The sequence below is a fragment of the Paroedura picta genome, chromosome 10 (genome assembly GCF_049243985.1).
Source record: "Paroedura picta isolate Pp20150507F chromosome 10, Ppicta_v3.0, whole genome shotgun sequence".
Taxonomy (NCBI): domain Eukaryota; kingdom Metazoa; phylum Chordata; class Lepidosauria; order Squamata; family Gekkonidae; genus Paroedura; species Paroedura picta.
The window spans coordinates 79,168,482-79,184,761 of record NC_135378.1 but is presented as its reverse complement, the minus strand read 5'-3'; the positions used below and the strand labels follow the sequence as shown (position 1 = coordinate 79,184,761).

Sequence of the window (16,280 nt, the reverse complement as noted above, 5' to 3'; positions counted from 1 at the left end):
CAAAACAACCTTCAGTACGGTGCAGAAGGGTCCCAGAAATGAAGACAGAAACAAATCGATAACTTAAAAGTCAGAGAAACAGACTCCTAGAGGCCCGGCTCGTGAAAAGTCAATCAGGGAAGCTAACACAACACGAGATTTCAATTCCCCACCTGATTAAGTCTGATTTAAATTAACAGCAAGAATATTTACTCAATTCCCCTCCACCTGGCAACGAGGCTGATTAACTTCTACATGGTGGAATTACAGGAGGGAAAGGTTTTGGTTACCTTGGAGACAGACACAGGAATGGATATACCAAGACGGCACCTGGATGGCACCTGGATGGTTTTAAAACCCCAGTCAGCAGTGGATCGAACGGGTCAATGTAGAAGCTGGAGCCATCACACCTATCACGGTATGATATTGATGGGATTGACAGCTCTGGGATGGGGAATGCCCAGAGAATTGGGGGGGGGTAGAATTTGGGGAGGATGGATCTCAACAGGGTTCAATGGCATAGAGCAGGGGTAGTCAAACTACGGTCCTCCAGATGTCCATGGATTACAATTCCCATGAGCCCCTGCCAGCATTTGCTGGCAGGGGCTCATGGGAGTTGTAGTCCATGGACATCTGGAGGGCCGCAGTTTGACTACCCCTGCCATAGAGGCTACCTTCAACAGCAGCCATTTTCTCTAGGGGAACGGAACTTGGTCATCCGGAGATCAACTGTAATAGCGGGAGATGGCCAGGTGTTTCTTGGAGGTAGGATGACCTTTTTATAAAAACCTGACAAAAGCACGGAGGATAGGTCTGGCCAACAGTTATTCACCATGGCAGTGTCATGGAATTCCCATGATCAAAAGAAATGTATTTCAGAGTAGAATAATAAGAAGAGTTGGTTCTTATATGCCGCTTTTCTCTACCTGAAGGAGTCTCAAAACGGCTGACATTCGCCTTCCCTTTCCTCTCCCCACAACAGACACCCTGTGAGGGAGGTGAGGCTGAGACAGCCCTGAGATTACTGAAGAAGAAGAAGAGTTGGTTCTTATATGCCACTTTTCTCTACCTGAAGGAGTCTCAAAGCGGATTACAGTCGCCTTCCCTTTCCTCTCTCCACAACAGCCACCCTGTGAGGTAGGTGGGGCTGAGAGAGCCCTGATATTCCTGCTCGGTCAGAATAGCTTTCTCAGTGCTGTGGTGAGCCCAAGGTCACCCAGCTGGCTGCATGTGGGGGAGTGCAGAATCAAACCCGGCTCACCAGATTAGAAGTCCACAGTCCTAACCACTACACCAAGCCGAAGTATCAGACACTTCATGCTAAATGGGTGAGAGTGCTAGTAGCAATCTTCATGCTATACCTGTGGGTGCCCAGAAAAATCTGTCTGACCAGTAAGCACAGGACAAGATAGATACTGATCTCATCCAGCATTGTACAAAACGAATAAAACAATCTGATACAGCACAATCTGAAACAGAGTTACAGTCTTGATATCAATGGGTTTATAGGGTTGTTTCTTTGCTTAGGTTTCCTCTATTAGGAAACAATTTGATGATTTCCCCCTTTCTTTCATACTGGTCCAGGATAACTGAGTCTATGTGACCCAATGAGTGAAAATCTCAGATTAGGCATAATTTCTGTGTAGACATTTGGAACTTAGTATGTAGTCTGGGTTGCTGCATCTCAAAAAGGATTCCGCCAAGCTGGAAAAGACCATAATGCTAGGAAAAATTGAAGGCAGCGGGAAAAGTGGAAGACCCATTAAGAGATGGCATGACTATGAAAGAAGCTAGATATCAGGGGGGAAATGTTCACAGACAGAGTAGTTCAACAGTGAAATCGACTTCCCCTCATTGGGAGTTTTCAAGCAGCAGCTGGACAGATACTTATCCTGGATGCTTTAGGCTGATACTGCATTAAGCAGGAGGTTGGACTAGATGGCCTGTCTAGACCCTTCCAACTCTATGATTCTATAAGCAGCAGCTGGACAGATCCTTATCCGGGATGCTTTAGGCTGATCCTGCATTGAGCAGGAGGTTGGACTAGATAGCCTGTCTGGCCCCTTCCAACTCTAGGAGTCTATAAGTAGTGGCTGGAGAGGTACTTTTTATGAATGCTTTAGGCTGATGCTGCCTTGAGCAAGGGATGGGACTAGATGGCCTGTCTGGCCTCTACCAACTCCATGGTTTTATGATTCTATAAGCAGCGGCTGGAATGCTTGAGGTTGATCCTGCATTGAGCAGAGGGTCGGACTCGTTGGTCTGTCTGGCCCCTTCCAACTCTATGATTCTATGATTCTATGCATTGAGCAGGGGGTTGGACTCGATGGTCTGTCTGGCCCCTTCCAACTTTCTTATTTTTGGATTCTAAGCCAGGGCCTTCAATTTGCAAGACCTGAGCAAGGCTGTTAATGATAAGATGTATTAGAGGACTTTAATTCATAGGGCTGCCGTAAGTCAGAAGAAAATGGATTGGGCTTAATGCATGCACAACAAAAAAGGACATTGCTGAGCTGGAAAAAGTAAAAAAAAGAGGGCAAACAAGATGATTAAGGGGTCAAGGTGCTTTTTCCACGAGGAAAAGCTGAAGAGAATTGGACTCGTTGGTTTAGAGAATAGAGACTAAAGAGGGGACACAACTGAGATTTATACAATTATACACGAGGCAGAAACTTTTTCTCCCTCTTCGTAAAACTCCAAGAACTTGAAGATATCTGAGGAAGCCGATGGGTGATAGATTCAGGAAGGACAAAAGAAAATACTTATTTATCCACTGATTAAAATATGGATTTCCCTGCCAGAGGATGTAGTGATGGCCACAAGCATAGACTGATTTAAAAGGGGATAAGATAAATAATGGGTAATATGTCCATCAGTGGCTGGCTACTAGCTATGTTGAGTGACAGAAATGTCCATGTTGGGAGGCAGTAAATCTCCAAATTCCAATGCTAGGAGACAACATGGGAGGAAACCTTTGGCCTCTCTGCCCTGTGGATGGCCCTCCAGAGGAACTGGTTGGCCACTGTGTGAGACAGGAGGCTGGACTAGATGGACCTCTGGTCTGATCCAGCAGGGCACTCCTGATGTTCTTATGAGTGGGAAGGCTTAGCCTCTCTGCCCTGTTGCTGGCCCTCCAAAGGAACTGGTTGGCCACTGTGTGAGACAGGAGGCTGGACTAGACAGACCACTGGTCTGATCCAGCAATGGCCATCTTGTGTTCTTAATCAGTATTCCCACACGAGTGACTTCCTACTTAAGCCTCAGTTTTCCAAGTTGGTAAAAAGTGAACATTAGGGTTTAGCCCACCAATCAGTAAAAGCACCCTCCACGCACAACATACTGTCTTTTATGTGATGGTCTTCTTCCCATGTGAAAGCAAAAGCACAATATTCAGGCTGCCTAATTTCCTGGGGTGGGAGGAGTCTGTTGCTGAAAGGGGATTGCTCATTTTAAAAAAAATAGAATGTTGTTCAGTATCAAAAGTGTACAGAGTTGTCAACCTCCAGGTGGCACCTGGGATTTCTCGCCATTAGAATCGCTCTCCAGACAACCAAGATCAATTCTCCTGTACAAAATGGCTGCTTTGGAAAATGGATTCTATAGCATTATATCCTGCTGGGGTCTCTCCTCTCCCCAACCCTTCCCCAAGGGTCCACCCCATAAATCTCCAGATATTTATCAACCCAGAGCTGGCAACCCTAAAGATGGAGCATGCACAGCCTTCAAATAACCAATTAAATTCCCGAAAGGGGAAGACATCAAAGCAGAAGAGTCACAAACCCACAGGGCATTGTTATGTGGATTGGATATGTTCTAAGAACCATTTCCTCCTCTCCCCCCCCCCCAAAGAAAAATGCCCTATGAGCATTCTGGAACAGTTGTGACATACAAGAGGAGAGCACAGCCTCTGAAAATAAATGGGAAGCTTAATATCCAATGGGTACGTTCAGAAATATCACATGTTGCAGCAGTCCTTCCTAGATTGCGCCACTCGAGCATGTGCAGGGAAGAAGGTCTGTGCGAAAGAAACAAAGGGGGCCGAGGGCCACCGTTGCCCCTACTGCAGCTGCAAGAGTTATCGCACCCGAGGAGAACCGGAGAGGTGCCGGTTAACAAAGGCAAGCGACGGCACCGTCTGTTGGGGAGTGAGGGCAAAAGAGAGGGCAAGCAGGGGTCATAGCATCAATAAGCCCAACCACACAAAGGGAACAGTTTGAGCCTGTTAAGGACCCTCACAGTCATTTCTGACTCAGGGCAACCCTGTGAATGAATGACCTCCAAAAGCGTTTAGTGTCACACAAAAGTGTCGCTTCAAAACCTGCTTCTGCTGATCCTCTTTTGCCCTTCAGAACCCGGCTTCCTTGACGCCTCCCATTTTCTTCAGCTTCCACTAAGAGGGCACAACTGAATTGACCCTCCTTGATCTTTCCCCCCACCTTTACAGGATTGGAGGGATCTGTCCTTTTGTTTGTGTTAAAACCTGCAAAGGGTCACAGGTATGAACAGACATCAATTATTGAAATAACAGTCTTTCATGCGTGGGCAGTAAGGGAGGAAGCACTCTTAGCATGCTCAGAGGCATTCTTCCCAGCCTGTAGATGGAAGGGGAGAGTCACGTCTAAGGAGAGGAACTGTGAAAGCTGGCTTCTAAGGTCAGTCCTGACTCTGAAAATGATCAGAAGTAGACAAATGATATAATAGAGGAAGCTGAAGGAACAAGCCACGCAGTACTGAGAAATCGGCAACAAAATCTACAGCCGCTGCAGGGAATGAATGGGAAATTCTTTAGGGCGCTCTAGGGCTGTTAATGGCCTAATCCATCCCAAAAGGTCGGTGTTTAGCAATTTGCCTGATGCCTTCAAGAGCTGCAGTTGAATGGCCTTTCCGTTCCTGATGCCTTCATTGAGGGCTTGGTTTGTGCTTCCATTCAGAAACGAGATTTAAAAGTAAGCCAGCCATATCAGAGCTCCAGAGCTAAAAATAAGACGTCCCTGAGAAGAGCAGCCTCCTGACTACCCCGTTCCCAAACTCATATTCCTTTTAAAACGTTAAATCAACGGGACTCCCTCCCCCACAACCCCGTAAGTGACTTGAGAATAGGGGACATTTGCTGTGTTAATGCCCACTGCACCAAATAACACATTAAGGCATCCTGGTTTCCCACAATGATTGTGGGGATTTCGCCACCTTTTAGGGCTAGGACACACCTCCAGCACATACCAGGGCACTGTCAAAAGTGGGCGTTCACAAGCCGCAGCCTCTCAGGCACTCTTTCCTCCCGACCGATCAAGGAGATTGAAGGGCCGGATTTCCTTTTGCTTCCATGACCTTGCTGGTTTAAGAGCAAAATGGTGATTCCCGCTGACATTAGGAAATAGAAAAAAATGCAAATGTCCAGTCTGGATGCAGCAAGCACGGCGCCAAATGCCGGACGTTTCTGGGCCTGAAAAGGGGCCGACCCCAGAAGTCCCCCATTAAATAAAACCGGGTTCCCTGCCAAAGGAAAACCAACCCAAATCGGGCTTGGCATTAAATGAATTAACCCCCTGGGGATCAGACGGACCCCTAAAGCTAACCCCTGGGTTCCAGGTGTGTCTTCTCGGGAGGGTGACCCCCCCCCCAGCCACTGGGGAAGGAAACCAAAGCATTGACCTTACCCCAGATGAGCGTGAAGAGGTGACTCCTGGGGATGAGGACCAGGGAATACACCGCGCCGACATGGAGCAGGGCCATCAGAATGACGTTCCTCCAGACAATTTCTTGCCTCTGCCCAACTTTCCCTTTGCTCCTCGCTGTCCTGGGTCCCGGGGAGTCTTCTCTTCCATTGCAGGAGGGCATTTCCCCCGCTCCATCCACCATGCTGTCGGCACCTGGGCTTGACATGGCCAGCGAGGGGAGACTGCCAAAGGAAATTCTCTCGTTTACGGGTGGGTGGGTGGTTTATGAGCAGAGGCTTTTTGCTGCCTTTTGCCTCGGAGGTGGAGGGGGAGTCGGATTCCTTCTCTTCTCCTCCTCCTCTCTTTCGCCCTCTTCCTTCTGATCTCCCTGGCTCAGGGCTGAATTTTGAGCAGGGTCTACGGACGGGCAGTCCCAGAGTGCAGCATCTGTTGCTAGCATCTCATCCTTGCTGCTGCTGCCGCCGCCGCCGCTGCTGTTGAGGCAGAGCCAAATTCCGCACAGCAACAGAGGATGAAAAAAAGAGGGGGGGGGAGAGAAAGAGAATGAGAAAAAAGACCTGCATAGCTACAGCCAATCAGAATCGCATGCGGTGCTCTTAAAGGGGGGGGGGGAGGGGAGGGAAGAGCAGCACAGAGAGTCACAGCATCCCTGTCCACGGTTGCCCCATATTGGCCAGAGTGGATATTTATTATATACGCTGCTTTCAGCCAACAAAGGGAAACGTAGACAGGAGCTGCGAGGTTTCAGGGCTGCTGGGGCTGGTATTCAGGCAAGGCCTCTAGGTTGTCTTTGCCAGGAAACTGGGCATCCTCAGGATGGTGCCACCAAAAATCTTCCCCGCAGGCACGGCTGTCATGTCTGCTTGCCAATTAATATCGGCTTGTCATCCACCCACTCTGACCCAAAGCATTTTGCTCATCAGGACACGGCCCAGAAAATGAGTTGTGCTTATTTATTTATTATTGCAGCTTCCGCTCTGTCCTATCTCTGTGGAATGATGGTGCATCGCGACATAAACTGCATATAAAATCCTATGAAATGTTTTCCAGGCTTCAAGGAGCCCAGAATTGGCGATGTGCCTCTTTGGAGAAGTGGGCGTGGAAGATACGGGAGCCAGCCAATCAATCAATCGATCGATCGTTTAACACAGGGGTAGTCAAACTGCGGCCCTCCAGATGTCCATGGACTCCAATTCCCAGAAGCCCCTGCCAGCATTTGCTGGCAGGGGCTCCTGGGAATTGTAGTCCATGGACATCTGGAGGGTCGCAGTTTGATTACCCCTGGTTTAACATTTCCATTGTGGAGAAAGAGACTAGGCTGGTAGAGCAACAGGGGAAGAGGACTCCTGTGATGTCTAGTGATGTCAGCGGCCTTCTGAATTTCTGGGAAAGGCCATGAAATCCTGGGAAGCTCTCATTTAGCCCTGGAGTTCCTGGAACCCCAGTTAGGAACCCCTGATGTAAATTAAGGCTTAAAACATTGTCATGTTAAAACACTAATAGCTAACAGTGCCCATGGGGATTTGTTAATCATATAGGAAACATGAACCAAGGACTCCAATTTAACGTAAGAAAGGTTTATTCAGGGCAATGGTTTAAAGGGCAGGGATATAACCATGCAGGTCCAGGTATGGAATCATAGAATCATAGAGTTGGAAGGGACCTCCTGGGTCATCTAGTCCAACCCCCTGCTTAACACAGAACACTCACAACCCTATCACTCATCCACCGTAAGGTAGCTGTAAGGTTAAGCATCAATTCTTGCTTGAGCCAAGAAATCCCTCCTTCCTCCTCAGTGTTTTTAACTCTAGCTCTGTTTTTAACTGGTTTTAGGAATGCATTTGTGTGTTGGTTTAAATGGCTTTTAAGATGACTCAAATAAAACACGGTTTCCCACGCTCTCTCGGCTTCAGTCCCCTAAAGTAGCTCTCATCTCCTTAAAGGAAAGGGTTTCCTTTGATGGAATCATTTAGATCCTATGAAAGTAATTACAAGGCTTAATGCTTACTATTGCTGGGGGTGTGCGTGTGTAAAACATTTATTTTCATACCTCCTGGGTGCAGTTCTGAATCTTAAACTATAAGATTTAATCCTCTGCCTGCTCTTTATATGGCTGTTTTGTGACGTAATAAGGCATACAGACCCCCTTCAAGGATCGCTGCCTTGTTGTGGCAAGGGGGCTTGCGTAGTTCAGTGAAGCTATGAGCTATGCCGTGCAGGGCCACCCAAGACGGACAGGTCATAGCTGAGAGCTCTGACAAAAGGTGATCCACTGGAGAAGGCAATGGCAAACCACTCCAGTATCTTTGCCATGAAAACTCTATGGACAGTTCCAATAGGCATAACGATATGACGCCGGAAGATGAGCCCCTCAGGTCGGAAGGTGTCCAATATGCTACTGGGGATGAGCAGACGGCTAGTACGAGTAGCGCCAGAATGAATGAAGCGGCTGGGCCAAAGCCGAAAGGACGCTCAGTTGTGGAAGTAACTGGTGGCGAAAAGACAGTCCGATGCTGTAAAGATTTTTATTCCATAGGAACCTGGAACGTCAGATCCATGAATCAAGGCAAGCTGGACGTGGTTAAACAAGAAATGAGAAGACTGAACATCGACATTTTAGGAATCAGTGAACTAAAATGGACAGGAATGGGTGAATTTAATTCAGATGACCATCAGGTATACTACTGTGGACAAGAATCTCGCAGAAGAAATGGAGTAGCATTCATAATCAATAAGAGAATAGGAAAAGCAGTCTTGGGATACAATCCCCAAAATGACAGAATGATCTCAGTTCGAATCCAAGGCAAACCATTCAACATCACAGTGATCCAGGTCTACGCCCCAACCACTGCTGCTGAAGAGGATGAAGTTGATCAGTTCTATGAAGCCCTACAACACCTTCTAGAAGCAACGCCCAAAAATGATGTGCTTATCATCATGGGGGATTGGAATGCTAAAGTAGGAAGCCAAAAGATAACCGGGATAACAGGCAAGTTTGGCCTTGGAGTACAAAATGAAGCAGGGCACAGGCTGGCAGAATTTTGTCAAGAGAATACAATGGTCATAGCAAACACTCTTTTCCAGCAACCCAAGAGACGACTCTACACATGGACATCACCAGACGGTCAACACAGAAATCAGATTGACTATGTGCTCTGCAGCCAAAGATGGAAAAGTTCTATCCAGTCAATAAAAACAAGACCAGGAGCTGATTGTGGTTCAGATCATGAGCTTCTTGTTGCAAAATTTAGGCTTAAATTGAAGAAAGTAGGGAAAAGCACTAGGCCACTCAGGTATGAACTAAATCATATCCCTGACGAATACACAGTGGAGGTGACAAATAGATTTAAGGAATTAGATCTGATAGACAGAGTGCCTGAAGAACTATGGACGGAGGTTCGCAACATTGTACAAGAGGTAGCAACTAAAACCATCCCAAAGAAAAAGAAATGCAAGAAATCAAAATGGCTGTCTGAGGAAGCTTTACAAATAGCTAAGGAGAGAAGGGAAGTGAAAGGCAAGGGAGAAAGAGAAAGATACACCCAATTGAATGCAGAATTCCAGAGAAAAGCTAGAAGAGATAAGAATGCCTTCTTAAATGAACAGTGCAAACAAATAGAAGAAAACAATAGAATGGGGAGGACCAGAGATCTTTTCAAGAAAATTGGAGATATGAAGAGAACGTTTCATGCAAAGATGGGTATGATAAGGGACCAAAATGGTAGGGACCTCACAGAAGCAGAAGAGATCAAACAAAGGTGGCAAAATTATACAGAAGAACTATACAAGAGCGAGCTTAACATCCCTGATGACCACAATGGGGTAGTTACTGACCTGGAGCCAGACATCCTGGAATGTGAAGTCAAATGGGCCTTAGGAAGTCTGAGCAACAATAAAGCTAGTGGTAGTGACAGCATTCCAGTTGAACTATTCAAAATCTTAAAGGACGATGCAGTAAAAGTGCTACACTCAATATGCCAGCAAATTTGGAAAACTCAACAATGGCCACAGGATTGGAAAAGGTCAGTTTACATTCCAATCCCAAAGAAGGGCAATGCCAAAGAATGTTCAAACTACCGCACCATCGCACTAATTTCTCATGCTAGCAAAGTTATGCTCAAAATCCTACAAGCTAGGCTCCAGCAATATGTGGACCGAGAACTTCCAGAAGTACAGGCAGGATTTCGAAGAGGCAGAGGAACTAGAGATCAAATTGCCAACATACGCTGGATCATGGAGAAAGCTAGGGAGTACCAGAAGAACGTCTACTTCTGCTTCATTGACTATGCTAAAGCCTTTGATTGTGTGGAGCACAACAAATTGTGGCAAGTTCTTAAAGAGATGGGAATACCAGAGCATCTTATTTGTCTCTTGAGAAATTTATATGCAGGTCAAGAAGCAACAGTGAGAACTGAACATGGAATCACTGACTGGTTCAAAATTGAGAAAGGAGTTCGGCAAGGCTGTATATTGTCGCCTTGCCTATTTAACTTGTATGCAGAGCACATCATGAGAAATGCGGGATTAGAGGAGTCACAAATTGGGATCAAGATTGCAGGGAGAAATATCAACAACCTCAGATATGCAGATGATACCACTCTAATGGCAGAAAGTGAAGAGGAACTAAAGAGCCTGTTGATGCGGGTGAAGGAGGAGAGTGCCAAAGTTGGCTTGAAACTCAACATCAAGAAAACAAAGATCATGGCATCCGGCCCTCTCAATTCCTGGCAAATAGAAGGGGAAGAAATGGAGATAGTGACAGATTTTATTTTCCTGGGCTCCAAGATCACTGCAGATGGGGACTGCAGCAAAGAAATTAAAAGACGCTTGCTCCTGGGGAGGAAAGCTATGGCAAATCTAGACAGCATCCTAAAAAGCAGAGACATCACCCTGCCAACAAAAGTGCGTTTAGTCAAGGCTATGGTCTTCCCAGTTGCAATGTATGGCTGCGAAAGTTGGACCATAAGGAAGGCCGAGCGTCAAAGAATTGAGGCTTTTGAACTCTGGTGCTGGAGAAGACTCTTGCGCGTCCCTTGGACTGCAAGGCGAACAAACCAGTCAGTCCTAGAGGAGATCAGCCCTGACTGCTCTTTAGAAGGCCAGATCCTGAAGATGAAACTCAAATACTTTGGCCACCTCATGAGAAGGAAGGACTCCCTGGAGAAGAGCCTAATGCTGGGAGAGATCGAGGGCAAAAGAAGAAGGGGACGACAGAGAATGAGGTGGATGGATGGAGTCACTGAAGCAGTCGGTGCAAACTTAAATGGACTCCGGGGAATGGTAGAGGACAGGAAGGCCTGGAGGATCATTGTCCATGGGGTCGCGATGGGTCGGACACGACTTCGCACATAACAAACAAAAAAAAAGGCATACAGAACACAAGAATTTGTTTAGCGAGTTTGATCCATTTAGCCTGGAGAGAAGATGACTAAGAGGTGATGTGATAATCTTCAAGTACTTGGAAGGCTGTCACATGGAGGACAGTGCGGAGTTAGAATCATAGAATAAAAGAGTTGGAAGGGACCTCCCTAGGTCATCTAGTCCAACCCCCTGCACTATGCAGGACACTCACAGCCCTCTCACTCATCCACTGTCACCTGCCACCCTCTTGAACCTTCAAAGAATCAGCCTCTGTCAGATGGCTATCGAGCCTCTGTTTAAAAATCTCCGAAGATGGAGAGCCCATCACCTCCCGAGGAAGCCTGTTCCACTGAAGAACTGCTCTAACTGTAAGGAACTTCTTCCGGATGTTTAGATGGAATTTCTTTTGAATTAATTTCATCCCATTGGTTCTGGTACGTCCCTCCGGGGCAAGAGAGAACAACTCTGCTCCATCCTCTACATGGCATTCTTTTAAATACTTGTTTCCTAACCAGAGGGTCAGACCAGAACCAGTGGGTTGAAGTAAATTCAAATTTCAGCTAAACATCCAGAAGAAGTTCCTGACAGAGCAGTTACTCAGTAGAACATGTTTCCTTGGGAGGTGGTGGGTTCTCCTTCTCTGGAAGTTTTTTAAGAAGTTAAAAAAAATCAGGTGGTATGACCATATATTTCTGTGCCCTGACTTCTGGTGACATATCTTAGAATCATAGAGTTGGAAGGGGCCATACAGGCCATCTAGTCCAACCCCCTGCTCAACGCAGGATCAGCCCAAAGCATCCTAAAGCATCCAAGAAAAGTGTGCATCCAACCTTTGCTTGAAGACTGCCAGTGAGGGGGAGCTCACCACCTCTTTAGGCAGCCTATTCCACTGCTGAACTACTCTGTGAAACATTTTTTCCTGATATCTAGCCTATATCGTTGTACTTGTAGTTTATACCTATTACTGCGTGTCTTCTCCTCTTCTGGGGGCATGGCAGGAAGGTGTGGCCAGCTGACATAATTTCTGGGGTTTCTCGAAGCCTGAAGAATATTTCAGGGGTTTCTCAATGGTATAAAGCAGGGGTAGTCAAACTGCGGCCCTCCAGATGTCCATGGACTACAATTCCCAGGAGCCCCTGCCAGCATTCGCTGGCAGGGGCTCCTGGGAATTGTAGTCCATGGACATCTGGAGGGCCGCAGTTTGACTACCCCTGGTATAAAGGTTGAGAAAGGCTGATCTAACAGCTTTTCTCTATGCTTTCAAGTCACACCAAGCGAGGTACTTGAACAGTTTCCAAGAATGGGTTGCATTGCTTAACGCTAAACCCCTTAATAATATCCTTCAATGAGATTGTTACGGTGATGGGAAAGTGCCACCAAGTCACAGCTGACTTACGGCAACCCTGCAGGGTTTTCCAGGCGAGAGACATCCAGAGGTGGTTTGCCGTTGCCTGCCCCCGTGCCATGACCCTGGCATTTCTTGGAATTGTCCCATCCAAAGACCAGCTAACGTCTGAGATCTGATTCAGAATACTGGGCTGTCCTGGCTGGGATTATAATCATTATACACGTGAGTAAATTTGTAAACCGTGTGCTTACTGGCTTGAGTTATACGCCCTTTCAATTTTTGCTTGTGATTCCTTTCCCAAGTCATTTATTACAGCCGTGAAAAGCAGTATTTGGTATTCCAAGGACAAAGAATTCTGTGTCGCTTAGAGACTGCCACATTTTTTAAGTTCCCCTTTTCAGACTCAGTTTTTGTAGATTTAAGAGTAGGGTGTGGAACAGTTTAGTTGTAGATCATTCTTTGCATGCAGAAGTTCCCCAGGTTGAGATGATGGAGCCTCCAGGGAAGCAGGACTATGATAGTAGCATGATCTGTAGTTGAGACCTTGATATCCAACACGGTAGCCACAGGTAGCATAGCACTAGCCCATGTATTTCCTGTTGTCCACTCCGCCTTCCCTAAAGTGTGTAACCCCAAACGACCCCTCTTGAAAACGGCTGCTGCAAAGATCTGAAAAGTGTGGTGTGTTCCCTCACCTTAAAGAGCCATTAAACAATTAAAAATTGACCTTTCCTATTCCCGCCACCAGATGAAGAAAATCTTTCCTGGCAGCCAGCAAGTGACCCCTTCCCCCAAGTTTCTTGCTGGTCCCCTTTAGCTGATCCTATTTAGGCGAGTGGTCTGCATTCAGACAATCACACTAAACCTGGTTACATGAAATCATGGTTTTGTAAGAGGTCTGAACCAAGCCACTTTGCCAGAAGTAGGGATTAAAGTAAAGGTAAAGGTATCCCCTGTGCAAGCACCGAGTCATGTCTGACCCTTGGGGTGACGCCCTCTAGCGTTTTCATAGCAGACTCAATACGGGGTGGTTTGCCAGTGCCTTCCCCAGTCATTACCGTTTACCCCCCAGCAAGCAAGCTGGGTACTCATTTTACCGACCTCGGAAGGATGGAAGGCTGAGTCAACCTTGAGCCGGCTGCTGGGATTGAACTCCCAGCCTCATGGGCAAAGCTGTCAGACGGCTGCCTTACCACTCTGCGCCACAAGAGGCTCCTCAATCCCTCCACAAGTAGGGATTGCAGAATGCAAAAAACAAAGAAAGGGGGTGGGGGAGACTACAGGTTTGTGAAAATGAAGGTGGAGTGCCCAATATTAAGTTCAAAAATTAGGCACAATAGAGTCTAGAGGAATGCAGAGGGCCAAAAAGGGCCCAAGAAACTGGCATTTTGCTGCTCTCATCTTGTTTTCCTCCATTCCGTCCCTCAAACTCCTTTGGACAATTTGTTCACCAGTTAGAACAGAATAGTTCATGCATTCTTGGTACAAGCATTCCTCCATTCCGGACGATCTAATCTCTGCTTTCTTTAGGGCTATACTGTTTGGGGTGCAATTCAATGATACGATTATCCAGAAGCTTGATTGTGTGTGTGCTCAAAGATGGGATAAGAATTGAGGCCAGCTAGCTCCCCGTTGCTATTTTACTAAATGACACCACACCGTTTTTGATTCACTGGCCTCATTTTATCCACTGTGTCACATTACGGAGCTGTCATTTGGAAGGGGGGGGGGGACGACGACAGTGCTTCTGTTGTTCTGCATTGCGCTGAGGGATTTGTTAATATGGAGTTCACGAATGTCAGCATGACCCAGATTCACAGACCAATAAAAATAGTTCCCAGCGATATCCACGGCTGGCGGAGAGTGACAGAGACCATCCCATCCCCGCGACACTTCAACATACTGGCAAGTTATTTGCAGAGGAAAAACGTGGTAAAAGGCATGGCCTTCAAGGAGCGCGAAAACCTCTCTCTTGTTCGGAAAACATTTCTGAGTTTCCTGAATCCTGCTCAGAAATCTTACCGTCTTCCGTAATACAACAATATGAAATCTGTCTTCAGAAAGGGCAGATACAAACATGTGGATGAGGACTTCAACAGCTTTGGATGTCTCTTGCACTTACCTGTTAGAAGGAAAAGCACAGCTAATCCGAGTTGAAGAGGAAACCGCGTCCCTGCTCCTTTTTTCATATCTGGGGCAGAGAGGAAGGATCCAGCATAACTGTACACCTTGCAGAGCGGTGGATCTTTCAGTCATTTGTTGAGGAGCAGAGGGATTTTCAGAGCGAGCACATCTGTGGCTAAGAGACTGAGCTGAGAATCCGAAATTTTCCAGCCCAAATCCCACTTCCTGCAATAACTCACTTGGGGGGGCTTAAGTGTGAGGTGCTGTTTCTAAGTCAGGGGTGGTCCAACGGTGGCTCTCCAGATGTTCATGGCCATTGTAGTCCATCGGCATCTGGAGAGACGCCATTTACTGTGGAGAGATCAATTCTGCTGTTCTTGTGTGTGTGTGTGTGGGGGGGGGGAAGCCAATTTATACAGATATGATGTATGTTTGGGAGGGAACAACACGAAAGCTGGTCCGTTGTTGCTAGTTTGGAAGATGCAAAAAAGACTCCTTCACATGCAAGAGAGTTGCCTTCATGCCTAAAGGTAAAGGTCTCCCCTGTGCAAGCACCGAGTCATGTCTGACTCTTGGGGTGACGCCCTCTAGTGTTTTCCTGGCAGACTCAATATGGGGTGGTTTGCCAGTGCCTTCCCCAGTCATTACCGTTTACCCCCCAGCAAGCTGGGTACTCATTTTACCAACCTCGGAAGGATGGAAGGCTGAGTCAACCTTGAGCCGGCTGCTGGGATCGACCTCCCAGCCTCATGGGCAGAGCTTCAGACTGCATGTCTGCTGCCTCACCACTCTGCGCCACAAGAGGCTATTTTGCCTTCATGCCTACCCTGCCTCTAAAAACAGCAATCCCTGAGGATCACTCTATGGTCTGTGGATCCTTGGAAGTGGCATGAAATTAATAATGACAAGTTCGATACAGGTGGCAACGAACTCAAAAAGATAACCTTGTCCGCCATTACCTTTCTTTGCTGCGGTGCGCAGAGACAAGGGAATGTTTGGTGTACTCCAGACCAACTACAAGCTGAGAGCTGAGCAGAAGTCACAAACAAGTCCCCAAATCCCCTGAAATGTTCAGGGACTCCCCAACGGACAAGCTAAGCTGTAAAGAATAGGGTTGCACCCTCTGGCGCGGTTCGGCAATCACCAAAGCCCGAGGCAGCCAGCCCTTCAGCACGGGGAGGAGTGGTGGTGGCAGCGCACCTGCTGGTGCCCGCACACAGGCGCAGAGCTCTGTATCTGGGTGCGGTGTTGGCTAGCACACCACTGCTGGCACCACCCCTCCTCTCTGCACCACTGGCCGGCTCGGGCTTTGTTGATCTCTGAAGCATCTGAACCACACCGGAGCACACAACCCTAGTAAAGAGTATGCACATGTTTGAGCATGTGTGAGCATGGTTTTCAACGCACATGGAATTCAAAAGCATGCTTGGTTCACAGTTACGTTTTTAGTCACTGACTTCATTGCTGTGTTAGGTCTATCAAGAGCCTCTTTAGCCACTGATTTCCAACTGGGGTTTTCTAATGCTCGTCTCAAACGAAAGGGACCCGGGCTCACTGGCATTTGCGTTTTTCAAGCTTCAAAGACACACACACGCACGCACATTCATCCATCTCCACGAGGCCAAACTGAAACAGAGCTAGCCTAATGTCTAACTATATACAGAGAAAAACAGAACCTTTCCAAGGCAATTGGTACAATAAATTTTATGTATCAATCATTTTTTAAGGACCAACCAAAACCAAATTCTCTGTATATGGTTTGAACCTTTCTTCCTTCTTCGTATTGTAAT

The 16,280-nt window shown here is 47.0% G+C and overlaps 1 protein-coding gene across 1 annotated transcript in view; it reads right to left on the bottom strand.

The window, feature by feature from the left end:
• Positions 1 to 6,165, bottom strand: part of SCD5 (stearoyl-CoA desaturase 5) — a 42,480-nt gene extending 36,315 nt beyond the window's left edge. The window contains exon 1 of the mRNA XM_077301030.1: positions 5,637 to 6,165. Coding sequence (XP_077157145.1) covers positions 5,637 to 5,862 — 226 coding nt within the window. The 5' untranslated portion in view covers positions 5,863 to 6,165. The remainder of the gene's footprint in view (positions 1 to 5,636) is intronic.
• Positions 6,166 to 16,280: the final 10,115 nt, after the last annotated feature.